This window comes from Hipposideros armiger, unplaced genomic scaffold (assembly GCF_001890085.2).
Source record: "Hipposideros armiger isolate ML-2016 unplaced genomic scaffold, ASM189008v1 scaffold_16, whole genome shotgun sequence".
NCBI classification, from domain to species: domain Eukaryota; kingdom Metazoa; phylum Chordata; class Mammalia; order Chiroptera; family Hipposideridae; genus Hipposideros; species Hipposideros armiger.
In genome coordinates, this window is record NW_017731366.1 from 5,554,894 (window position 1) to 5,581,143 (window position 26,250).

The 26,250-nt window shown below is 37.5% G+C and overlaps 1 protein-coding gene across 7 annotated transcripts in view; it reads right to left on the reverse strand.

Moving 5' to 3' along the window:
- MME (membrane metalloendopeptidase) overlaps positions 1–26,250 on the reverse strand; it is a 95,714-nt gene that overhangs the window by 22,151 nt on the left and 47,313 nt on the right. For all 7 annotated transcript variants that reach the window (XM_019627710.1, XM_019627729.1, XM_019627747.1 and 4 more), the window contains exons 9-16: positions 24,902–25,036; positions 22,838–22,939; positions 20,738–20,874; positions 20,535–20,628; positions 19,248–19,376; positions 18,238–18,336; positions 15,585–15,665; positions 13,789–13,892 (exon numbers count right to left, since the gene is read on the reverse strand). In XM_019627710.1, the coding sequence (XP_019483255.1) occupies positions 13,789–13,892; positions 15,585–15,665; positions 18,238–18,336; positions 19,248–19,376; positions 20,535–20,628; positions 20,738–20,874; positions 22,838–22,939; positions 24,902–25,036 (881 nt within the window). The remainder of the gene's footprint in view (positions 1–13,788; positions 13,893–15,584; positions 15,666–18,237; positions 18,337–19,247; positions 19,377–20,534; positions 20,629–20,737; positions 20,875–22,837; positions 22,940–24,901; positions 25,037–26,250) is intronic.

A 26,250-nucleotide genomic window follows, 5' to 3' on the forward strand; every position in this document is an offset into this window, starting at 1 on the left:
ACTTGCTTCCCACATGCTCTGTGGTGACTCACAAAAAAAGCATGTATTTGTAAACCCAAGGGTGCTAGACTAAAATCCAGAGATCAGAAACTATATAACACGAGTAGATTTTGTTTGTGTGACCAAAAGGTATTATGAAAGAAAATATTTATATAAATAAAAATCATGATCAGCAAAAATGACGTATTAGGTCTACGTTTTTATATATGAGGTCTGACAATTAAGTTCATGAACTCATCCTAGAAAAAGTGCTACACACCTCATTGCTGAATATCACTACAGTCACCTTCGAAGTACACCCCTTGGGAAGCTATGCACTGATGCCAGTGCCTCGTCCACCCTTCAAAGCAATTTTGGAACTCTTTTTCTGGAATGGCCATCAGAGCTGTTGTTGTATTACCCTTGATGTCCTGAATGTCATTAAAACTCCCTCACAGACAGTGCAGTGTGAGCTGGCGCATTGTCATAATGCAAGAGCCATGAATTGTTGGCGAAAAGTTCAGGTCATCTAACTTTTTCACGCAGCCTTTTCAGCACTTCCAAATAGTAAAGTTGGTTAATTGTCCAGTTGGTACAAATTCATAATGAATAATGCCTCTGATATCAGAAAAGGTTAGCCACATTGTTGCAACAAGTTCACAAACTTAATTGTCAGTCGTTCTTGTATATGTGTGTGTGTGTGTGTGTGTGTGTGTGTGTGTGTGTGTGTGTATTCACACAGTTATTATGACTCAGATTCAAGTATGGTTCTAAGTTATCTGGCAGGAGGGGCAAAATGGAAAATATGCTCATACTACTGAGGAGAAACAATCTTTCTTGCAGTGACTTTGGAAAGGTATTTCTGATGTGTCCTCAAAATTTGATAGAAAATATAGCAGTAGATATGCATAAACAGCTTATAATTATTTTAATTGTTATAAAAGTTAATTTAACATGTTTTCAGGGCTCAGTTGTTTCTGAATTACAAACTTCTGATGCAGTGATGGTGCACTCTGCACAGGCTTTTATGGGTAACCACAAATGATACACAAATTATTTGGTGTTGGATTCAGGCACAATGCTAATAATGAAGCACAAAAGGTGCCAAACCAAAAAAAATGTTAAATAAATATATTACAGAGGAAAGGACTAGGCACATGAAAATAAGGCTGCAGACAGCAACGGGTCTCAAAATTAGGACACAGATGAATGAAGTTTATACTCCCCATTTCATGTTTATTGCTTTTGTAAAAATAAACGTCATAACTTTTGTTTTTGGTGCTTTTCTGCTCTTCTGTTACATTACTTTAAAGGGCTTGAAATTGCATTTTGATTAATGCTTGTAACTTTTCAGCAAGGAGCGTTTTACATATTAAAATGTCTACTGTGAATTATACCTTCAAGAAAATAGGTAGCTATTTATGACCACAGAGAACTCAAATAAAGTTAGAATTATGGTGGTTAGGTTCACAGAGCACTAGTGTTCAGTGTTTGCCTTTTCTGCCTTGAGATCTTTCACGGTGTGTCCTCAGGTCACCCCTGGGTAATTCACCCAGGTTCAGTTGCACAGGACATACTGTCCTTGGGAATGATCAGAAGTCCAAGTACTGTGATGTGATCATTACATCTTAAAAAAAGTAAAGGTCACGGCTCCGGGCTCCATGTCTAATATTTATGGTCAAAAAGCTAAATTAATGTTGCAAAGAAAATATTTTTCAAATTCAATGATAATGTAACAAAAAATGATTATTTTCATTTGGATACAGCCTCCAAGTTTCAGGAGAAGCTTCCCCTTGTAGAACACAGACCAATCTGACCCTGAATAGCAGTACAGAAAATAGAACATGCACAGAAGAGAAAACCAAATGGTGGTGATTCTTGTCCTAAAAGAATGGATAGTGCTGGCTACCTGAAGACACCTTTACAGTGTGGAGGCCAGACACGAGAAGCCCCTTGAGCAGGTATCAAACCTGAGACACGAGGCAAATATCAGCCTGTTCTTTCATTTCTCTTCCTGCCTCCTGTGGTCCGTACGTGTACGGGTAACGATGTGCATGGTATGGTGTAAAGCACAGAGTGGGAAAGCAAGAAGTAAGCAAGCTTCACTTTTAATGTCTGAAACCTAATTTTGTCAGGTGAACTTATTCTTTGCGGCTTTCAACGCCGGCGAGAAGAGTCACTATAGGGAGCATGGCTCAAAGCTGAACTAACAGTGTGGATGGGAACTCTAACTGGAATACGCTTGAGAGGGGCACCAGGTGTTTCTCTTCCATCTCTTATTACCCTGAAGAACCTAAGTGGTGATAAAATGAAAGCACACAGTCATCATTTTTATGGCAGGAAAGAAATGCAGAAGTCAACAGCCTGATCTTACAGCCTTTGGGATTTAATAAATCCAGTGGATGGCAAAAGCACCTGGAACTAAACTTCTCTTTCACCCACTCATGTGTAACTTTAAAACTTAAAACAACAAAAATGGTTAATGCCCCTTTCCCTGAAAGTGTTCAATTTCTCAGCATTTAGTGGTCTTGAAGCAACTCCTTTGAAATCATCAACAAGATACAGTGGTTTTCTCTGTCTGCCTCATGTACTTCTGGAAAGGAGAATTCTCACTTTGTAATCACAATAACCACTGTAATCCTTTACATTTATTAATATAGTCTCATCAGTGCTTCAAAGTTTTCTATATAACTTCATCTTTCAAACCATCCATATAAGAGAGATGACACCTCCAATTTTCAGTGGTACAAACTAAGACACAGTATGATAATCAAACTCTTTTTCTTAATATACTTATAAACTAAGTAATAAAACTGGGGAAAACATGTAAACTAAGGATTTGATCTTCCAATCAAATTCCCGACTTCTAAGCTGTTGATCTGAATCATACATAACATTTCATCACAATGATGAATGCCACTTTCTTGCCAACCTCTTTAAAAATGAAAGTGCTCATTTTTAAGTTGCTTCTGTAAGGGAGGAACAATCTTTCCTCTACATTTCTAGATTCTTTTGGCTGGTGTAATAATTAAATTAACATAAAACAGATTAACAGGAGAAAAACAAATTTAATTATGTATGTACAGGAGTCTCACATAGACATGAGAGGCCCACAGACAGTCAGCCATTGAGGCTTACATGCCATCCTGAGCTAAGAAGAAAGGGTTAGGGGCCTGGGGAGTCAAAGTGAAGGAAGCAAATTCACAGGAAGATGGGAAGAGCAAATGTTTGATAAACAAATGTTTGCCATGGAGAGGAATTTAAATCAACAGTCCCCGGGGAGTGCCCCCCAGATTACCACACGCAGCCCATACTCTTTGTAGTTATCTGTAGTGTTAGGTTTCTTCCTAGACTAGGTCTTCTAAGTCCTTCTAGGTAGCTAAGCGGGAGGAAAAACAGCTGTTTCTGAACCTTTTGGCCCTTGATTGTCTTCAGTTTAAGACAATCTGCATCAAAGCGGCACATTGTGGGGTGGCTTGTTCTGAGCCCCTTCCCTTCACACTGACTCTAGCAAGCTATAGGATGCTGGCCTCTACACCACGGCGAAGTCCCATCATGAGGAGACAATCACAACAGCTACTATAATGAGCACCGAAGTTATGTGGCAGGCACATTACACAACACACAACACAACGACTCCACTGGGCAAAAGTAGATGTTGTTATCCTGTTTATGAAGGAATCATTGAGGCTCAGAGGCATTATGTAGGTTGTCTAAACTCACACAGCTATTAAGCTTCAGAACAGAAATCTTCACTCAAGGCTGCCCACGCCCTCCACCCGACCCACCTCCTACCATCCCACAGCTCCCAGACTCCAAGCACAGTTCTTTCCACTATTCCTAGAAGGTACAACTTTTCACCCGCAGGCAAAAGCACAGTAGGACCAAAGAGCCTCATTAAACTGTTCATTGTTGTTGCACATGCGTTGTTAACATAACGGAAGTACTTTGAGTGAATCACCTTACTGTCTGAAAGGTGATCTGCCAGGGCTCTGGGAATCCACTTCTCTTTCAAAAAAAGGCAATAGAAACCACAACTCTGATTTTCTTCCTAGAATTCACCAGTGGGTTGGGTGTGATTCTAAATCAGGCAGGAAGCACTCTCTTGTTAGTCTTCAATAGCTTTATATGTGTGAATATTCATGTATGTGTGCACTCTCATGTGTGTGAAGTGCCAAATTCAGAGAAATCCCCGATTGGGGAGATATATGGGTGAGTGGATCGTTTCTGTCAGAATTTTCTTTTGGTGACTTTTTCCTCTTGATTTATAATAATCTTGGGGTCTTTCAGGAAAGAACTGAAACCTCTTCCATCTCATATAACCCTCAGCAGTGATTTAACAATATTTTAAGTCTATTGTCTGTCTAGCTCATTAGGTGGTTAACTCCATGAAGACACAGATGTTTTAGGTTTTTTCTTTTTTTTAAAAATTTTCTTAAGAAGACCTACCACAAAATCTATCCTTTTAACATATTTTTTTAAAAAATTGGGGAATTGGGGGGATGGGAACAGTGCTGGGGAATTGGGGGAAGGGGAACAGACAAGTTGCTGTCCTTTTGTTCTTCAGTCTAGTTGTAGAGGACATTGCTTCACTGGCCCAAGTTGGCACCATCATTGCGCTCTTCCCGGGCGAGGCAGATCAGTCACCGGCTTCTGGACGGCCTCTCACTGCGGCTGCTGGCCGCTCACGCTGGCTGCTGGCTACACACGGTAGCCCATGGCAATCCACTGCCACAGGGGCTGCAGCCTACACCGTCGCCTCCTGGCAGCCCAGCTCCAGGTTGAGCTGTTGTTCAGCATCTTAGCTGTAGAGGGCAGTGTCACTGGCCCTCATATGTGGGATCCGAACTGGGGCCCTCTGGCATCCCAAGTCAGTTCTTAACCATTGCACCACTCGGCCGGCCCCCTCTTAACACATTTTAAGAGTACAGTAAGTATATTATTGTTGACTATAGGTACAATGCTGTACAGATCTCTAGAACTTACTCATCTTGTTTGTGCCTATTGATTAATAACTTCTCACCCCCAGCCCCTGAAAATCACAATTTCACTCTTTGATTTTATGAATTTGACTATTTTAGATTCCTCATATACATGGAACCATGTAGTATTTGTCTTTTTCTGTCTGGCTTATTTCACTGAGCACAACGTGCTCAGGTTCATCCATGTTGTTGCATATTACATAATTTCCTTCTTTTTCAAAGCTGAATAGTATTCTACTGTATGTATATACCACAGTTTCCTTATCCAGTCATCTGTCAGTGCAAACAGCTTGTTTCCATATCTTAGCTACCGTGAATGGTGCTGCCGTGAAAGTGGGAGCGCTAATATCTCTTTAAGATCCGGATGTCACCTCTTTGGCTATATACCCAGAAATGAGATCGATGAGTTAGTTACACAGCAGTTCTAATTATTTGAGGAAACTCCATACTGTTTCCCATAGTGGCTGCTACGTTTCACATTCCCATGGACAGCACAAGGGTTCCAGTGTCTCCACATTCTCACCAACACTGCTGTATTTTATTTTATTTTTATTATTATTATTTTTTTTTGTAAATAGCCATCCTGACATCTCATTGTGGTTCTGATTTGCATTTCCCTGATGATTAGTGATATTTGAGCTTCTTTTCATATACCTGGTGGCCATTTGTATGTCTTCTTCGGAGAAATGTCTATTCAAGTCCTTAGCTCATTTTTAAATTGGGCTATTAGTTATTCTTTTTGGAATTGAGTTGTAGGAATTCCTTATATATTTTGGAGATATAGGATTTGCAAATATTTTCTCTCATTCCATCAGTTTTCATTCAGTTAATGGTTTCTTTTGCTGTGCAGAAGCTTTTTAGTTTGATGTACCCTATTGTTTACTTCATGTTTTATTTTTAATTGTATCTTAGGGCTTAGAACACTGTTTGGGAACATGATAGGCACGCCATACATATTTGGGCCTAGGCATTATCAGTGGGTCCTCCAGGCCTCGAGAGTGCTGGAATCCTGGGAGGGTGGCGGGCACAGGCTTCGGGGAGGCCCTGCTGGTTTGCAAACTGTACAGAGCGATGGCAACTGGAAGCCACGTGCAATCTGGACATTGTTCTCTCAAGAGGGCATGCTGGCATAAAGTAAGTTTCAAAACTCTTTTGCAAAGTTTTCAGTTTAAAACTTCAATCTTGGAATTATTTACCTTCCCTCTCTACTTCCCCTTCCTCCTCTGAAAATAAAACAAAACAAAACCCTCCTTGGGAGCTAGTTCAAAAGCAGAAATATTTTTACTGATAAAATGTGTTTTGCTTTTAACCCCCAAACACATAGGAAAACTGCAAAGTCTATTGGTTTAATAAGAGAATAAATGATGAAAGTCTAAAATTTTCATCTATTACAACATGTGCACACCATGGTCATGCCATATGGATACTGTCATGGGGACTTAGTGTCATTTGTCCAAGTTTAATCTAACTATCTGTGGTTTCATCTTTCTGGCTTAGTAGTATTTGCTGAGCCATATAATCTTTTTTTACAAATCTTCCCCATAAATCTACACTCATGGAAATTCAGTTATGTCCAAAGTCTCCAGCACTCTTCACATCCACCCTGGACAGGTCTTATTAATGCTCCAGCTCAGTACCATCTCATTTTTTTTCCTTATGAAAATCAAGTTCACCAATATAGGACTTAATTAAAAAGAAGACTGATTCTAGAAACATCTGTGAAGGGCAAAATCAGAAGGGATATTTTAGAAAGTAGTGAGGTACTTCCTTACGTCTCAGAAATATGTTCTTTTTCTCTCGGCTCACTTCATGTGGAGAAGCCAAGGAAGAAAATGTACTGGCTGCTATCAAAACTTCACAGTAAAGGTCATAGAATTTTAACGCCGGAAAGAATCTTAGGGACGTTATACCGTCTAACCCAACCTGTTCCTTTTATAAATAAGGGAAACCACATGGCTTTTGAAAGGCCACAGGTAGTAACTGGCAGAACTGTGACACTGAAAGAGTATTATTGACTCATTGCAGTGGCAAAATTAGTGTCACTTCACAGGGTGCCAACTTCCCTGCCACTTTTGGTGGCGCTGGCCTTTCAGGAAGCACCATATAGAGTCACAGCTGTTGGGCTGCCAGCCTCACTTATTTCAGGGGCTCCTTCCCATCCAATTAGAAAAAGCAGCAGGCTTGAGGCAATGAAGGGAAAGACAGAAACGAACCAAGCATTTTGTTTTGTTTTCAGTGAATCCTCTGCTCACCTCTATATTAATTTAAATGCTGACGTGTTGTTCCCAGGGAGTGTTTTACTAACAAGAAATGGTTTAATTGTGGTTTTGAAGAAAGTGCTGTCCCAGCGCTTTGTTTCCTTGTAATAGCACCAACTGACTCTACCTTTCATCAGACTTAATTGTTACTCACCTGCCTCTAGATGGTGGTGAGCTCTAGAGTCTAGCGCCGTATCTTATTCATGTCTTCATCCGCTACTGTGGTTAGTTAGCACAGTGCTTTGCACACATGGCAGCTGCTCACTAAAATGTTTGTTGCATGGGCGCTGTCAATGTCAGTGTGCTTTTATTTTGCTGTGTAACCGCAGGAAAGATTCAGCAACAAAATAACTCTTTGTCCTTTATAAAAAAGTAACTCCAGGGCTCAACAGCCATGACTTACAAACACTGGCACAACCTGTCCCAATTATATTACAGAAAGTTTTGTCCTGAGAAACTAACAAAATAACATCAAATCTAAAAACAAGAAAAGGAATTAATTTGGTTTTGTTCTTGTGTATTTTTTCTCTCTTTAAAGGTGTATGTTTGCTCTATGGCCTGTAACTGAATAATCATGTTACTGGAAGGAAATCATTATAGATATACAGTCATGCCCCACATCACGTTTAGGGCAATGACAGACTGCATATACGATGGTGGCCCATTAAGGTTATCATAGAGCTGAAAAATTCCTATTGTTTAGTGACCTTGTAGCCCTGGTAAGGTCACAGTGCAAGGCATTAGTCATGTGTTTGTGGTGATGCTGATGTAAAACTTACTGTGCTTCCAGTCATATAAAAGCATAGCACATACAATTACGTACAGTAACATAATACTTGATAATGATAAGGAAGAACTATGTTACTGGTTTATTTAGTATTTACTATACTGTATTTATTATACTATATCTTTAATTGTTATTTTAGAGCATATTCTTTCTACTTAAAGACAAAAACTTCGCCATAATAGTATGCCATGCCACACTGGCTACAGCCTCATACAGCTCATGTTTACTACATCTCTTGATCGCATCATTTCCTCTTGTGCTGAATGTAACCTTGTGCTGTTTTGTACAGTAACATGCTGTGCAGGCTTGGCATCTGGGAGCAATTGGTTATACCATCCAGCCTAGGTGTACAGTAGGCCATACCATCTAGGTTAGTGTAAGTATACTCTATGATGTTCGTACAACGACGAAATCGCTTAACAACACATTTCTCAGAACATACCCCATCGTTAAGGGGTGCATTGCTGGATAGCTAAGCAATTTTGCTAACGAATATTACATTATCAATTTAGCACTATTACGCTCTGATAATATGACATGTTTGAAATTCTTTACAATCTGGCACCAAATCCCCAGAGAACATAACGGTTGAGAAAATTTTGGAAACACATGCCAGGCACACAGAAACCACATGAATCAAGAGCTTTAGAAATTGAAATCCCTGTCCTTTGAAGCTGCCAACTAGTTAAACGGGCAGAAGGAGGCCTTTAAGCCAAATGGCTAACTCAAATATATCCCATGCAGACTTCCTGACTCCCTCGATGTTTTGAATTTGCTAAACAGAGAGAGCAGCAAAGATGATGTTGTGTAATTTCACTAATTATGATGGTGAAACATGGAGGCAGGGTCTACATTCTGTTCATCCATGTTCAAGCTCTGGTGACACAGATACATGGCTTCTGCTTCCAAGAAGGGCTAGGCCAGCTAAATGTAATAAAATGTACTGGTGCTGTGACTGAAACGTGGGTGCGGGAACGCAGGCACAAGGTGAAGAGCAAAATGGGATGGGGTGGTATGAGTCCGGAGGTGATGCTGGGTTGAGTCAAACCACGTGTAGGTTTCTGTTCAGTGAACAAGAAAAGAAAGCATGGTCCAAGATAAGGGACAAGGAAGAGGAAAAGATGGAGAAATGACTGGGAAGTACTTCCTATGGCTGTATCTTTGAGGCAATGCTGAGGTAGGGTGAATCTAAAAGAAACCAAGAGCGCTAGTGGGAGGTGCAGAGCCTTGTCACGGCTATATGAGATTGGCAACAGAGACACAGTGAAAGGTTTTCATCAGAAAATAATATGACTCAATTTGTGCCTTTATAAGCTCTCTAGGGCAGTAATAAGAAGAATACACTGAAGGAATGTGAGATGGTTGGTGACAAAATTAGGAAAAATACTGTAAGAACTCTGGTGAACAATGAGAAATATCTGAATGAAGGCAGTGAAAATGGAGATCATAAGATGGAGACCCCACTCCCAATGCCTATGAAATATTTAATTAGCAGATGGTGGATGTGAACCTTTCTACCTTCGTTCCTTCCTTTCAGATGAGAACTTAAAGTAGATGTCACGCAGACGTCAGAGATGAGGGGAAAGGGTCAGTCTAGGATGATAAGATGGGCCCCTGGCTTCTAGCTTGGTAACAGTAAGTTATTGAAAAATATGAGAAAAAATGGAGCTATGGGGATAAAGATGATCAATTTTTTGCATGAAATGGCAAATGTTACGCTTTTAGGGTTAATGGAACACCTACACGGAGGTGACATTTGGGTTCGGAGCCCAGCAAATGAACCTGAGCCAAGTATGAATATTCAGTGGTCGTAACAATGGTAGAAGATGCCAAGAAGTGTACACATTTTCCTAGTGAGAGCATGTGTAGTGAAAAAAGAAAAGGTCTAGAAATTGACTATTTGGTTAACTGACTGAACTTATTTAAATGAATTGCTGCCTGAAAAATGTAATGCATCATCATTTCTATACAATGCCTAATAATATAACCTTACAATGATCAGTAGTTTTTCTCATCTCTGTCCCATCAATTGTGGATATGGACACACATTTCTCCTGCCAAACCTTGGGAATGAGGAGAACTTGAGCATCTGAAACTGTAATTCTCTGAGAGGTAACTACAGGCTATGTGAACAAAGTAGAAGCAATAGATATTATCTGCCTGTACACACACTGAGGACTTGAACTGGGTGCTACATTAAAAAGAAAAGAAAAGAAAACACTGTGACTTTATTACTATCAAGCAGGTACAAAATAAGTCAGAAACTTTCACTATAAGAAACCTCAACAAAAGGAGAAAATTTGTTATGTTGTGTCCTATAGGGCACACTCCTTATCAATTTGATGCAATCACTGTCAAAAGTGCTTCTAATATTTTAGAAGACAAAAAATAAATTTTAAGCCTAAACTGCCCAATTAAAGGCATTTTCTTATAAAAATTTTTATAAAGTTAAATATGAACAAGTATGATTCGATACAAAAATGAACTAACATTAACTCAAGGGTTCTCACTTGAGGAGGGAGTGGTACTTAAACATAATTCCAGGGACCGGCCGAGTGGCGCATTGGTTAAGAGCTGCCTTGGGATGCCAGCTCTGAGCATCAGGGCCCCAGTTCGGCTCCCACATGGGGGCCAGTGACACTGCCCTCTACAGCTAAGATGCTGAACAACAGCTCGACCTGGAGCTGGGCTGCCGTGAGTCACCAGTGACAGCATAGGCTGCAGCCCCTGCTGCAGTGGGCTGCCATAAGCTACTGTGTATGGCCGGCAGCTGGTGTGAGCTGCCAAGAGCCACTGTGAGCAGCTGTCCAGTGGCCGGCAACCGATCTGCCCCACCTGGGAAGAGCGCAATGATACCAACATGGGCCAGTGAAGCAATGTCCTCCACAACTAGACTGAAGAACAAAAGGACAGCAACTTGTCTGTTCCTCTTCCCCCAATTCCCCAGCACTGTTCCCCTCCCCCAATTCCCCAATGAAATCTTTAAAAAAAAAAAAAAAAAATATATATATATATATATATATATATATATATATATATATAATAATTCCTCACTTAACATCATCGATAGGTTCTTGAAAGTGTGGTGAAATGTTTAAAGAAACCAATTTTACCATAGGCTAGTTGATATAAACAAGAGCTAAAAGTTCCTACTTAATCAATGTTATAACAAAACAACATTGAACAAGACAATGTTATTCAAGGACCTGCTGTACCTGGGTCCCTTCCCATAAGTAAGTACATCACAATCTAGGGTTGGTGAGGTTGGGTAATGAGTACTATTCCTAATGCTCCTCAGATGACTCTTGTCAATTTTGAACCCTTGTACTCAGTATACAGTCATTAGATGGGGAAGGAAGAAAAACTAGCCTGGTGTGGCAGAGAAGACCTTAGAAGTCATATTGCACATGTGATTGACTACCAGAAGCTCATGGAAAAGACCCAAAAAGTACTACTGAACTATGCATGCTACTGACCAAACATTCATTAAAATATATTATGTAAGTGTGGTTTTTGATTATCTATGGTAAAGAGAAAAGAACCCACAGAAAATCAACACATATGATAAAAGGGAAGGAAAAGTTGAAACTATATTACAAAATAATTATGGAACTGAGACTATATCAACTTCAAAAGAAAACATCAAGCGATATTTCAACAACTACTTTTAAAATTATAAAGGAATTCCTGGTGTCATATGTATGCAGGTTATATTAGCAATTTTCAGAAAGAATATTTGACAATATTTATCTGTAGATATTATTAATAATTTATGTAGTGCTAACAATTATTAAATGTAAGTATATGTATTTTAAAGCAATGAAAGTATTCAGACTTGTAAGAAACTTCTCAGATTATTAATTTAAACCACTGAGTATTCTTTTTGATGACTCTGTGGGTTCCTAGAGAAAAACTGATTATAACACCAAACAAATGCACCCATTCTCCATTCTTCTTTCCCAGTTCAGACAATAAACATTCTCTGACATTTGCAGCTTGGTTTTTAGCAGCAGACAACACAACCATTGCTCAGTATAAACCCAGAGGTCAGGGGAAAAAAAACCAAAAAAACAAAATCAGCCTTTCATGGTACCTATAGAAGGATTGAAATGTATTCGCATTTCCATTTAGGAATTTTGTCCAACCTGTATTTGGTGTTCTGAGAACAGAACAGTCTTGGCATCAAACAGTCCCACTGCACTTTGTACCTTTCTTGGCACAACATTTCTCTCCTGGTGCCACAGTTTATGACATTATGTCTTTCCTGTTGTTGGAGCCTAGGGCCGGCCACCCCAAAATACCCCACAATGACCTATCGATTGCTTGGAATTGAAGTTACTTTACAAGCAGCTGATGCAAGGAGGGCACACTGGTCTCTCGTTATTTAAACGCAGGAAATAAATCTCCCCTGAGAAAGGTACCGTCCTTGCTCCAAGAGGCTGAGAGAAGTACCCTTATCCCTAGAGTTAAGGAATTCAGGGCCAAAAAGCTTGTCTAAACAAAGCTTGTTATTTTTTTTTTATTATTAATTCACTACCCAAGCCCAAACTTCGTATAGATTCTTCAGTAATGAGCACACAAACCTGTTTCTTTATTTTGCCAATTCTTCAAAATGTATTGCTTCTTTGCCTAAAAAGCATAAAAAGCTGGCTGGTTCATCATTTCTCAGAGCATCATTTATGATCTCCCGTGTGCATGTATTAAATTGCTTTTCTTCTGTTAACCTAACCTCATGTCAATTTTATTATTTGTCCAGCCATAAGAGCTCAAGAGATTACTCAAGAGGGGATGTTCCCCCCTCCCTGACACTACCCTCTGCTGTTATAATGTAACATAATATAATCAAAGTTCACCACTGGTTTTCCCAGTACTCAGTGACACCTGGACTTAGTGTTCTAAAATATTAATTTAATAAATAAATGGAAGACTAAATGAATACATAAATGAACCAAGCACCTCACTGGCATGTTACTGTGTCAGTTATCACACAATTCAAGTTAGTATATTTATTTTTCACCTGCTCACTCATTAATTCAGTTTTAACTGAAAACCTTCTATGTATTCAGCACTGTGCTGAATAATCAAAAGGAATAGACCCTATTCTCTAGCAGCTCAAAGCCTGGTGAGAAGTTCAACATAAGCAATTCTAGGGATTTAAATGCACAAACATAAATGTTGATAAATATGTTAGACACATCCCTTTGACTGAAAAATAAACACTAAACTAATAGTTAATGTGAAGTACTAATGCCACTAATAAGCATAGATTAAGAGCATTAGAAGGCTATTTACAAGAGTAATTCCAGGTATCTTATATTTGGCGACCACTAGGGTAACAGAAGTGCTACGTGGGACAATCTAGGAAGGGGATGGAGTTGCAGAATGATGGACTGATAACAGGTGGGGACATGGGCAGAAGAAAATTCTGAGCAAAGTAAGTAAGGCCTCAGGGAAAGCTTGAAGGAGGTATGGGTTACTTAGATTAAGGTGTTCTTGAGAACCTTGTCCACAAAAACAGCAGGGGGGACAGGCAATAAAATGAGAAGAAACCAAAGAAATGAGGTTATCTGAGGACACACACCTTAAAAAAATTTTTTAAATTTGGTTAATTTCCGGACTCATCTTTAGTGTGTTCTTAGATGCTCTTAAAAGTACACCATAGAAGGAGGACAAATGTACTCTTTAAGTCTACTCTAAGTCAGGCTGTTTCTCTTAATCCAGCAAGGAAAAGGGGAAAAGGCCCTCCTCTGAATGAACATATTAGAAACTGGGATATACATACTCATCCTTGTCCACTTTTTCTCGAAGCTTCTTTAGTTGTTTATTTTGGCTGAACTTCAAATTTTGAATTATGTTCTCAAAGTATTCATCTTCCTTGTAGTTCAACTATATTATATAAAACATTTGGAAAAAATATTAAAACCAGTATCTTCAAAACTTTTGCTAAAAACATAGGGGATAAGTTCTTAAATTCTATCAGTTAATAAAGTTAACAGAGATCATTAAAACTTACCAAAGAAGGATTTAGTTCACTAGTTGTATATTACGAGTTACTGCTGCTCTTTTGTAATTAATTAAATGGAACCAAGTGTCAGGCATGCCTTACTCTATTGATATTAATTCTTTTTTATTTTTAAATTTATTATTAGTTTCACATGTACAACACAGTGCAATAGTTATGCTTTTTACCCCTCAAAGTGACAACCCCCCTAATTCTTACATACCTGATGTGATAATAGCACATTCTTATTATGCCACTAATAAGCAGAGATTAAGAGCACCTACTAGGTGCCAGGCACTGTTCTAGGAACTTTACATATAGATTACACTCTTTTAATCCTTTTAATAATCTTATAAAGATGGGCTGTTATCACCATTTAAAAGTTGAGGAAACTGAGGCACAGACGAGTACGCTTGCCCAAGTTTCTGAGCGGTGGAGCTAGGATTTGAACCCACACAGTTTAGCTTTCAGTCTACAGTTTCCGACACTTGGGTCCTACCACAAGAGTCCCCATGATAACATGCTGCAGCCAGCTCATTCGAAAGGAATAGTCAAGCTTTTCTGCCAATGGAACAGGAGGAGGGGACCCTGTGGCTGTCTAACCCCCATTTAGACTGGTGATCAGTGGATTAGGAATCATGGTCAGCCTCGATCTGTGCAAGGATCATCTTGTTGTCACCAGGGTTTCAAGTAGTTGTGGTAACCCCAAGGTTAGTAATGGGACCCTCAGCTCATCTGAATATCAGTACTGTAGTGACTTTCATTTAAACTCTCTTCTCTTTTCATTGTTACGTAACAGAGGAGACTAAAATAGTCCCTGGTTCCCAAATATTAGACTTTTTGTTTGTTTGTTTTAAATAGAGAATGCATGACCTAGGTTATCCAGTGGAGGAATAATGAGAAAGTACTGCATTTCCCCATGTATAAGACGCTCCCATGTATAAGACGCACCTTAATTTTGGGGCCCAAAATTTGAAAAGAAACGTGTTACATAAAGTTACTGAAGCCACATTTTATTCATCATAAAATTCACTCAACTCCTCATCACTGTCAAAGTCCCCAACCATTAGCTTGTCCTCATCTGTGTCTGATGACGAATCACTGTCTTCATATATTGCCTCGTCCTCAGTTCCATCTGTAGCATTTGAAATCTACAACCACAGTATAAGATGCGCCCAGTTTTTAGACCCCAAATTTTTCGGGAAAAGGTGCGTCTTATACATGGGGGAACACGGTAGATGGAAACCTAAAGGTTTTACTTTTCAGCACTGCAGAGGCAGATGAGCCTGAGTACTGCCTGTTGTTCAGCACTTTGAAGTCTACCCTTGATACTCTTTAAAGGACACCACGTTTTTCTTACTGCTATTAAAATTGGATACATGGAAACAAAAGAACAAAAACCAAACACAGACGAGGAAAATAAAACAAAAGTCTAAAACTAAAACAAACACCGATCTGTCTTTAGTGCTAAAGGGCTTTTATAATAAAACCTATAGTTTCAGACTACATCACGAAATTCCTATTACCCCATAGCTAGAAAAGACATTGCACTAGCCCCAGTTTTTATAGAGACTTACCTCCTGGTATTCCTTATTCAGTTTGTTATCATCTGAAATAATGTCATCAGGATAGCCGATTCTTTCTTTAACTGCTAAGGCCTATGAAAATTACAATACTGAATGTGAGGATGATTATGTAACTTTCAAATGCAAACATTATAATTTGCTCATGACTATCAACTGAATAACTGAATCCATGCTGTTTACAAAAAGAGTACCTGACAACACTAAATAGAGATCTTTGCAGTGGCTTCTCTCTGGAGTTCAAAACCAACTGAAAAGCGGTCTGAAATTCAGCGTCTACTGCCCTATTCTCATGGGCTGCGGCTTTCCCAAGGAAACCGAAATGAAAGCTGACAAGTCTTGCTCCACATGTATTGTACTTCCATGACATTTTTCTCTGAAAGGCCTTTTTCTTCAGTTTACAGGAGGGGTAATATTTAGATCTTCCATTCTAGCAGCTTACAATGATCTTTCCACTTTACTGACTTGGCTGAGAAGACAGAGATGGACTTAGAGGTGCTAAAATTCTTCCCGAATATTGGTTCTTGGATTTTTATGTTTTCTTTTGGTTTCCAAAGCTGTGTATATATCTTCTCAAAGTTAAATGAATGACATCAATTAAATGAGTGGAAAACGAGAGTTTTCCTTGTCACCAGCTCATATTTCCTACTTGCTTACTGCCATTTCTAACTTTTGTTTATTTTAAAATTGTTTATTTTTATTATTTTATGATTATCACGTGTTTATTCCTTGCTCTTTCTATTTTTTTATTTCTCGTTTTTCTCAAAGATATTTGATTTTTTTATTCTATTATATCACATTGCTCTTTAAATTTAAATTTTTCATGGAAAATTAATCTTGTATCTCTGAGTTATTTGGTTTGCCACCAAATGGATGTGGTTTTGTTACACATCTGTTTTATAAGCCCAAGCTTTTGCCAGTGGATTGGACAGGATCTGTATCACTGTCAGGCCACGCCCATTTTCTTACAGGTTTCCATACCATTGGCTCATTACAAATCAGCTTCCTCTCATGGCACTTTATTTTCTAGAAGACGTTTCCCAAAGGAGAGTTCTAAGAGACACAAACTCTACTGAAATAAAAGCTACTCCATAGAACGATTGTCAAATACATTGGGTAAATGCTGTGACAAAAACATTAAGCAGGTTTCTTTATTGCTGGACTTCTTAGAGTCAAAATTAGGTTATTATAAGTGTCCAAGAGGAGGAATTAATTTGTATACTTATTCATTCAATATATGTTCAAGGGTCTACAATTTTCCAGGTACTTTGTAAGAAGCTGCCAGGCAAAAATTTCTGCCACCAGAGAGCTTATTGTAAAGGTCAATCAATGATAGGTAATGAAATGAGAATTAACTCTGAAGTGTGATGTGCAGTGCCATAAAATCACACTCTAGGACCATGTAACCCAGACTAGGGTGGGATCAGGAAAGCCTTCCTGTAGGAAGTGTTTCGTAAATTCTTTTGACCATGGGATTCTCTTTTGTGGAACATCTTGGCAGGTACAGTGTTTTGTGACACCACCTTGGGAAACGATGATCTAGAGCAATCCAACTGGCTAAATCAAACAGAACCATACCACGGATAGCTAGAACATGAAAGGAGCAAATCCAGCCTGAATTTCTGAGGACTTAGAGTGATGGAAAGGTAGCTATACTTGGGGGGTGGGGAGGTGGGGGGGAGGGGGCTAAATTCTAGACCTCACCCACCCAGGGCTCTGTGAGAGCTAAAAAAGATAGTCCTTTCACATGATTTAACCCTGAAACAGAACTAGACGGCAGCTTGATTCTCTTATTATAATAAGTTTTGAACTCCTTCTGTATCAGTTTAAGGAATAGTCTGTTCTTTCTGCAACCCTAGCTACAGAGGAATAATCAGCTGCATGTGAATGCTGCTCATAAAGCACGTACAGTTTTCCCTGCACATGTTGTTCCTCCTCATTTTATATAGTTATCAAGACAAATGATCATAGTAAATTTAAACCGAAGATTTCCTTTGAAATATCACCTTTATTCTTATGCACGATATTAACAGTTCCAATGGAAGGTGTACAATGGGGATAGATAGGAATGGTTATAAAGAAGGCTCCTTCAGCATTCTTCTAACTACAGCACCTTATAAAACTCAAATAACGTACCACCATACATTTGCTTGAACAGAAATACAGTATTTTTTTCTCCGTAGGTGATATAGAAAAAGCTAAATGGGATATGTTTTTAAAAAAATTTAGCTAGAAATTTGCATTAAAAACTGAGGGCATAGTTTTAGATATTGGTAGAGACCTTTCAGATATCTTTCATAAAAGGAGGAAAAATATGAACTACTGATAGTATCTTTTCATTCTTTCTTTGTTCACAGATTTTCCTCTTGTTTTCTGAAATCTTCCTTAAAAAAAAAGGAAAATCGAAGATGTTTCAAAATTTTAAACTCAATATGGAGAGTAGAAGCTGGTTGCAAAGAGATAAAAAGTGAAAATCATAGAAAAAAATTTCTTTCATTGAAAACTTTTACTGGAAACATCATATCTTGAAGGAGCTTGCTTTTATTTTATGTAATTCTTTATTATATTTTTTTCCAAAGTTTCTTAAAAGTTAATATTTCCTTATAAGGAAAATTTTCTTTGATAGCTAGTCCTGTCTTGCTTTTACCTTTTCTTCAGCTCTCTTTTTTGTTTCAGCATCCATCCAAGTGAGGTCATCTAAAGTCTGAACAAAAACTTCCCGGATCTGCGCAATCAAATCCTCAACCTCAAATCAAAAGAACAGAAGACAAATTTGGGCCATGAATTAATTTTTTTGTCACACAAGTTTTTAAAAACTAGAATCATAAGCTACCTTTATGTGACTCAATAATATGTTAATAAATGTAAATTTATAGACAAACTGTGATCTAACCAAATGGGTATTTGTGGATAGTTATATTTTTAAAGCAACATTGCTACTAACAACACTAATAATTAAATACTTCTTTTTTTTTTTTTTTTTAGCTGAGCCATCCCGCCACCTGTTGGCAGCTCACGGCTGCTCAGCTCGGGCTGACTCGAACCCCTGTTGCTCAGAGCTCAAACTCTTGAGCGAGCTCTTAACCAACTGAGCCACTCAGCCGGCCCTTAAATACTTCTTAATATGTAAATTTTAAAAATCATGTTTAGAATGTAATGGCTTCCATTATCATAAAAGAAGGACTAACATAAAATATTAGCTGTCATTACTATTTGAAGCTAAGCGTGAAGCAGCATTCCCGTAGATTCTTTCACCATATCTTTAAGTTCCATCGATTTCATGGCAGTAACAATGAAAAACAGAGTACATTTCTTACACTTCAAATAAACCCGGGTTTACCTTCCAGATTTGTAAGAAAACATGAATTCTTGGTCAATTTGCTAATAGAAGAGTTTATAAATGATTATATCAATAGAATACATGACTCTGAATCTACTGCTTCTGGAAAACAGACAGTTGGTTTAGACTAAACAATTTAGAATCAGTAACATAACCAGACCCTTGGGGGAGGGAGGGTGAGATTTACTGGGAAATAATGGTAAATTATAATTCAAAGATGCTCTGACAATTAATAATTTTTAGCCAAATTATGGATTATTGTAATTGCCTATCAATAAAAACAAATATCTGAGAGTGTATTGTGCAGAAAATATTACCAGGTGTTTACTCTCTCCAGCAAATGCTGCTTCTACATAAAGCCTTCCCACCGCATTTTCCATGTTCCCATTGACATAGTTTGCACAACGCCTCCAGGTCGCTGTTTCTGATGTTGTGCCGTAAAGGGCCTATGGGAGAGCAGAAGGAAATAGCATTTGATCAGGAGTAGATGGCTATAGCATGGTAAGAGCATAAACCTCACAGGACTCTATTCTTTATGTCTCCTAAGTTCTTGCATTATTCATTGCTTCTCCTCACAAGACACGTTGTCCTTGCCTATGATAAAATGTAATCCAATTGCATTGTTTATTTATATATGATCTGAAAATTAAGTATATTTTCAGTACCCATCCCAATAGAACTTCTGGCTATTACAAGTTAATACCCTTCTAAACAGCTTTAGAAAAAGAAACAACAAACCCCCCCCCCCCCTGCAAAACAAACAAAAATAACACTGTTACACATAAACATAAATGTGAAGTAATGTTCAATAAACGTTAACAGGGAAGAAATCTGGTATACAAGAAAACACATTCTTATTTTTTTAATGTTTTAGCTGAACTTCCAGTACTTAAAAGAACTACATGTGTATAAATTTAAGAACCAATAAGGGGACAAACTTAGGTAACGGGAATTTAGCAAAACACCGTTTTTACAGTCTTTAATTTTAAAAATGTGTCTACATTTTCTTTGAAAAGGTAAAATAAAAAAAAAACTTTAATCAGTCAGAGTTAATTCCTTTCCATGACATCAACCAATATGTTTGCTACAATTTCGCCTTTCTCAATCCCTCCTGCCATCTCCCCTCACAATAGGACTAAATGATGATTGTTTAGACGTAGGTACAGCCTAATAAAAGGCCTTAAGGTTGTCTCCAGGCAGGTTTGTTCTCAGTGGATTGTCCACGTCAATGCAGTGCATTTGTGTGTATGTCTAGTGTGCTCTGACCACCTGAAAAATCAAGTTAATTGACATAGCCCTGCGATTATTTTTACCACAACAAAAAAAACCAAGCCAGTATCTTTCATGAACTGCTCATAACCAAATGCATATCCTTCCAGGGCATTTCAACTTTGATGCCACAGCAGACAATCATAGGGTGGCAAAGCCCATGCAAACTGGCTTTTCTAGGCATCAGAGGCTAAACATGGGCAAAATAACCAACATTTGGCACTCTGTCTCTTGGCAAAGTTCATCACATTCTATTACAGCAGTGTACATGGCTCCTGCATAACCATGTATCTCTTTATGCTTAAGTCTTAAGATAAGAGAGATTGTTTCTTCACCTTGCGGAAAGCATTTCTGGACTCCTTGTAGGTTCTGCTGAGGCTGCTTACAAGATCCATTATGAATCGCCAGGACATTAAATTTTGAAGATCTCTGTATAAAAAAACCCACCACCCAGCAACAGAAAAGATGAGGCTGCAAAGCTTCTAAAGAGTGATATTAAATGTACACTCTGAGGACATGGGCACTCTGACATACCTACCTGGCAGAATATTTGGTAAGAATGAGCTTAAGTTTGGTTAAATATTCTGGAGCATAAACAATCACATCTTCCTCATTTGCAATATTAATATTCACAGTTGACATAATTTCATTTGTGAAATTTGACCAGCTGAATGGCTGGAAAAAAGCAGGCACAAGACATTCAGTAACTATGGATTTCTCTTGTTAATTCCAACACTCAGTTATGGTTACAGGGTGAGACATGGTTAGGATGTCGGTTGCATCACAATATAATTATCACAATCATCAGTTTGATACTTGTTTGGGATTTTCCCTTAACTGTTTCAATTGGTTTTCAATAAAAATTAGCTCTGCAGCATGATTGTTTTGATAGCAGAATTAAACCAACCACTAAAGAGCAGAGGCAAAGCCTCTAAGCACAGAGAATATAATACAACTAGAAATTAGGTTCAGTGTCATCTTCTTAGTCTAACCAATATATAAAAAGAAGAAAAATTTAGCTTTAAAAATAAAACTTCCTTGGTATATGCAAAAATTTAAATGGGTACAAGATGTTTATCTTTTAAAAGTGGATGCCAATAAAGAATTCATTCAACTACAGTCATACATCTCAGTGGAGACCCTGTTGTAAATTAAAACAAACTATAGTCAAAGCAGAGGTATAGCAATGGTATAGATATACCACAGATAGTCCAACAAAGCCAAACAAACCACATTTTAAACTACCAGTAGTGAGTCTATAGGTCTATAGTGGGTCTATATAAACTACCAGTATAGGGTCTATAGAAGTTTTTATACTTCAGAAACTAGGCTTGGAGTTGCCAAAAGATGGAATCTTGTCCATTACATTTTAAATGGGAATTGTGGTTATTCAATCACCATTGGATATAAGAAAAATAGCAGAAGTGGGGATCATGCAAATCTTGCTGAAATGCCACATCTCGGTGTTTGAGAATGTTCAAGATTCCCAATATTTGAGGCTCTATGACTATATATATACCGGGGTGCCAGTAAATGTACGCATTTTAAGAGATGTTATCTATGTATTACTTTTTGAAGTTGAATTGAATTATGATAGCAATGTGTACTATGACTTTCGCTCAAAAGATGGCATTAATCAAATGAATGCTAGCATCATTCATTGTATTACAATTTTAATATAGTTTTTCCTTTCTTAAAATGTGTATATTTTTTGTCACCCTCTGTATGTATGTGCATGTATATATATTAATGTATATATAAGTGTGTGTGTGTATATATATAATATATATGTATATCTCAATATGCTGATAACATATTAAGTATGAAATGCTGTGAACTTTTCTTGATTTCCTTTGGTGATTTGGACTATTCTTGCAAAACATATTTATTAAGCACATACTAATTAAAAAGTTATGTGAGAAATTCTTAACTCAATAGGCTATGCTTTTTAAAAGTTCTTGTTTATTATAATTAGTACCAAAGAGAATCTATCACTGAATGTAGCAGTTTGTAGATTTTCCCATGGATGTTGCTTTATTTCCCTATTGTGTGCATTAACTAATACACAAGTATACATGAACAGCCCCCAAAAGAGATAGATACCAGCTAATGAATTACAACTAAACAAAAAGATGTCTATTGCTATTTATAAATGGAATCTATGAGACAGATTTTTATTTCTTGTGTTCTATTTCTCCATTATTGCTCTGAACACCTCCATAGATGGCCTTGGTGAGAACATAGCAAGTTCTATGAGTAAATTATTATTTTTAAGAGTTGAAAAGAAATCTAGTGCTTTTATTAATTGACTGTCCAAGTATGATGATTACCAAATGGGTTTTTCAGAAGAATTTTCAGGTTTAATGTTTTCTAAACTCTTTTGATGGTTTCCACTATGACTGAACAGCTGCCTTGAAAGGACTTTTACCTTTGAAATTCCCTCTAACTAAATATAAATATAATAATTTCAAATAGTTTTTTCCACATCTTGTCATGAAGTCAAATGGTTGGAGTCATCTAAGTTCATTTGATGTTCAACTTATTTCAATAAATAAGAAACTGAATTTTAACAAACTGTATTTCAATGCTATAATTTTTAGAAATGGCACAAAGAGAATACATAAAACTTGCTACTTACCTTCCCATCGATCTCTAGTGAAAAGTTATTTTGGATCTGGGCTAATGTCATTTTGTTATAAAGAAGCATTGGATCATTTCGATCTTCAGGTTTAGCTGTAGCCTATGGATTTAATTTTTGATCATTATTTTAGAACTAGGAATTCTTTAGAAAACTATAACTATATTTGAAGGAAAAAGAAATAGGGGATAAGTACAATATAAGTTCTATTCTGTGCTTGTTTTGTAATTTATTTTGTTATATCAAAAAGGAAGGTGAAATTTAAGAGACTTTAACTATATTCAGTAACAATTATCAAGATCTGGCTACAGTGTTGAGCATAAAATTAAAAAAAAATTTTTATATTTGAGGACTGCAAAACCACATAAGCAATATTTGCAGGCCTGCTTCCTTCTATGGCTAATGGCTAGCTCTCAGCTGTGTCTGTTTCATATTACATTAACTTTTTTGAATATAGTCATCTCCAATTTATCAAATACTGTCTCCCATCCTCCACCACTATCATTCAGCATCCCAGTTAAAATTCAGACAGGAAAAAAAAAACAAAAAAACAAAACAAAAACCCACAATGGTCTCTGCAAGAATTTAAAGCAAGTACAACAGAAAAAATTCCTAGTACATAGAACTGTTAGATTGCATGTTATCTGAGGAGAGTGCTAGCACCTTCTATTTTTTTACTTTCTTCCTATCTTGCCTAATCAGTTTAGCGCCCTATACTTAAAAGCATCCAGTTTTATATTTTAACTGAATCAAAAAATAAAATTGCAATAACAACCCCCCAACTCATGGTTGAAATAAGTAAAAGCAATTTTAAGTGAGAAGAGACAAAAGGTAAAAGTTTAAACTGGGGCTTATTTCTCAGTGGCAATGGCTCCAACTTTCTCTTTAGGTCACTTACTTATTAATTTATTTAAAAAATTAGTTACTGAACATCTCCTGCATGCAATAATAAGCTGGAACTATTAGAGATACATAGGTGATTCAAAGATGGCTAAGGCACCACCCCAATCTCGAAGTCTAAGAGAAGAGAGAAAATATAGACATAAATAATCCTACAGTAAGCTACAACTACCACAGAAAAGAAGCATATCAAAGGAGAACATAGACTGGGAAGGTGCAAGTGGTAAAAGTCCAGGGCACTAAACCTCTCCTCTCATAATTCTATTTTCAACACAGAACCACATGTAACCCATCAAACTGCCATTCATCCAGCTACAGCTCCAAGCAAAGTCTCGTTCTGATTGGAGATTTTTGGTTTCATATAGCCCCAGGAAAGCAAAAATTGCCCTCAAAGATCTTCAGTCTTCATGATTCTGATGACAGTGGCAAGCAGACGGGGATTTAGCAGTGCAGGCTGCTGTTTGCAATGTCAGAGAGAGCTCGGTGGATCCTAGACTGAAACTGGCCATGGGTTCAATCAGTAACCTCGATGCTGCTTCAAGAGCGTTCTCTCACTTGAGACTGCACACCCAGTCAGTCAGGCAAGAAAGTGCCAACTCAGACTCCAAGGGTTCGCCAAGGACTAGAGGAAATCCATGAATACACCCCAGGGCTCTGCTGACCTTTAGTGTCTCCCCTGAGCTCAGCAGCCTGACAGTCTGAACCCAGTGATACCACATGGGGCCACGTTCAGGGGCTAATTCTTAGCAAAGGGATAGAGGCAACCTCTGGGATCACTATAAACTTAAAAAAAAAAATGTAAACAAGACTAAAACAGCTTTGCTGAACAGTTAGCAATCAAGTGTGTCCTGAGTCTCCAGGACATCTCAATGACAGTTTGACGGTAAATAGAAATTTTGATGTAACCCACTAATAATAGGTGATTAAGTGTACCTAGTTTAATATTTGTCAAACTTAGTATGTCTCCTGGATGTCAGAAACCCATTTTACTATAAGTTTGTACAGTTTGAAAAGTCCTCTTAAAGTCAATGATCCATTACTGAGCTATGCATTTTTATCTCTTGGCTAAGGAATTGCACCTTTTACCCTTAAAATATGATAGAGCAAAGAAAGAGAAAAAAAGTGGTTAACATTATTCAGTGTATCATAGATAATGCGTTTTACATTGGCAATCTCTTTTTCCAATTCCATAACTGTATTCATTTCTGAAGAAATCTGGTTTTCATCTATGGGCAGCCCTCTTTCCTGACGAATCAATTTGGCCACAGAAATCATAAAATCCACATATGCTGTACAAGCCTGCAAGAAATAAATAACAATAAATTACTGTCAAACCTAAATATTCATCACAGTGCTTTAACTTAAAAATTTATTTTCCACTCAATATTAATTTTTGGTACCAGGTAAAGCACAATAAAAATAGAAATCCTTTCCGAAATCTTAAAAGAAATGACCTGCACAGGTTCTTAAAAAGGCAACATGTCTTTGAATTAGAGGAAAACAATAAAGTATCACGTTGAAAGTACTAAGTAATTTATAACTGCTTGGTTTTGGAGATTTTGTCATTTTCAATTTTTAATCGAGTTATTTTAAAGTTATTATATTGCCTTAATAAGAATGCAGTTACAAACACCTGGTAAGCAAAAACTTAGTATTTTTTTCTTAAATAATAATTATATTCCTTTACCAAATTTCCTTTTCTCAGGTTTTCTCTGCTCATGTATGTATATTTTTTTCAACTATTCATGAAGATATGGACACAAACTCATATAATATTAACAGGATATCTTTATATCTGTCTCCCCTGGCAAAGCAATCTTTTTCAAATGAGACTGTGTTCTCATGAACTCCTCCAGCACAAATCTGTAGGTTTTAATTGATTCCATAGTTGGTTCCCATTACTATGAAATTTCTCTCTAAGACAGCATAGATTTTGATATCAGCTTTCTTCTAAGAATCCAAGTGCTTTCCATTTTATCTTCACATACATTTTAACTGGGTGAAGGTAAGCTATAAACTAGTTTATCGACCTTTTACAGAATATGTAAATGCCTTATTCAAGTTCAGAGTGGCATCAACTCCAGGAGATTGAATGCCACTTTCATAAATCTCAACTCACCGCCATTTAGCCATTATTACCTATCAACAATTCAAATAAATGATGATCCCACCTCATTAAAACTTACTCAAAACTCAAGTTCCCAGCACCAGATTGACAACAACCAACCATGATTAGGGAAGTCATGCCACACAATTTGGGACAGATGGGCACTTCTATACTTCTAAGACTTGTCATAAGGTAAATACAAAGGAAGGCTATACAATGCTTAACACTTTCACACTTTCAAAAGGGTTTTATATACCTGCTAATCTACTGTCAATGATAGGAGTCTATTTGCATTCACTGCCAGTGCATAGGCACATCTGAATTTGCAGTGACTCATTAAGAGGATCAAGCATAAACCATATAAGGAGATGAAAATATTTTATCACACAATAATCTCAGTAAAATG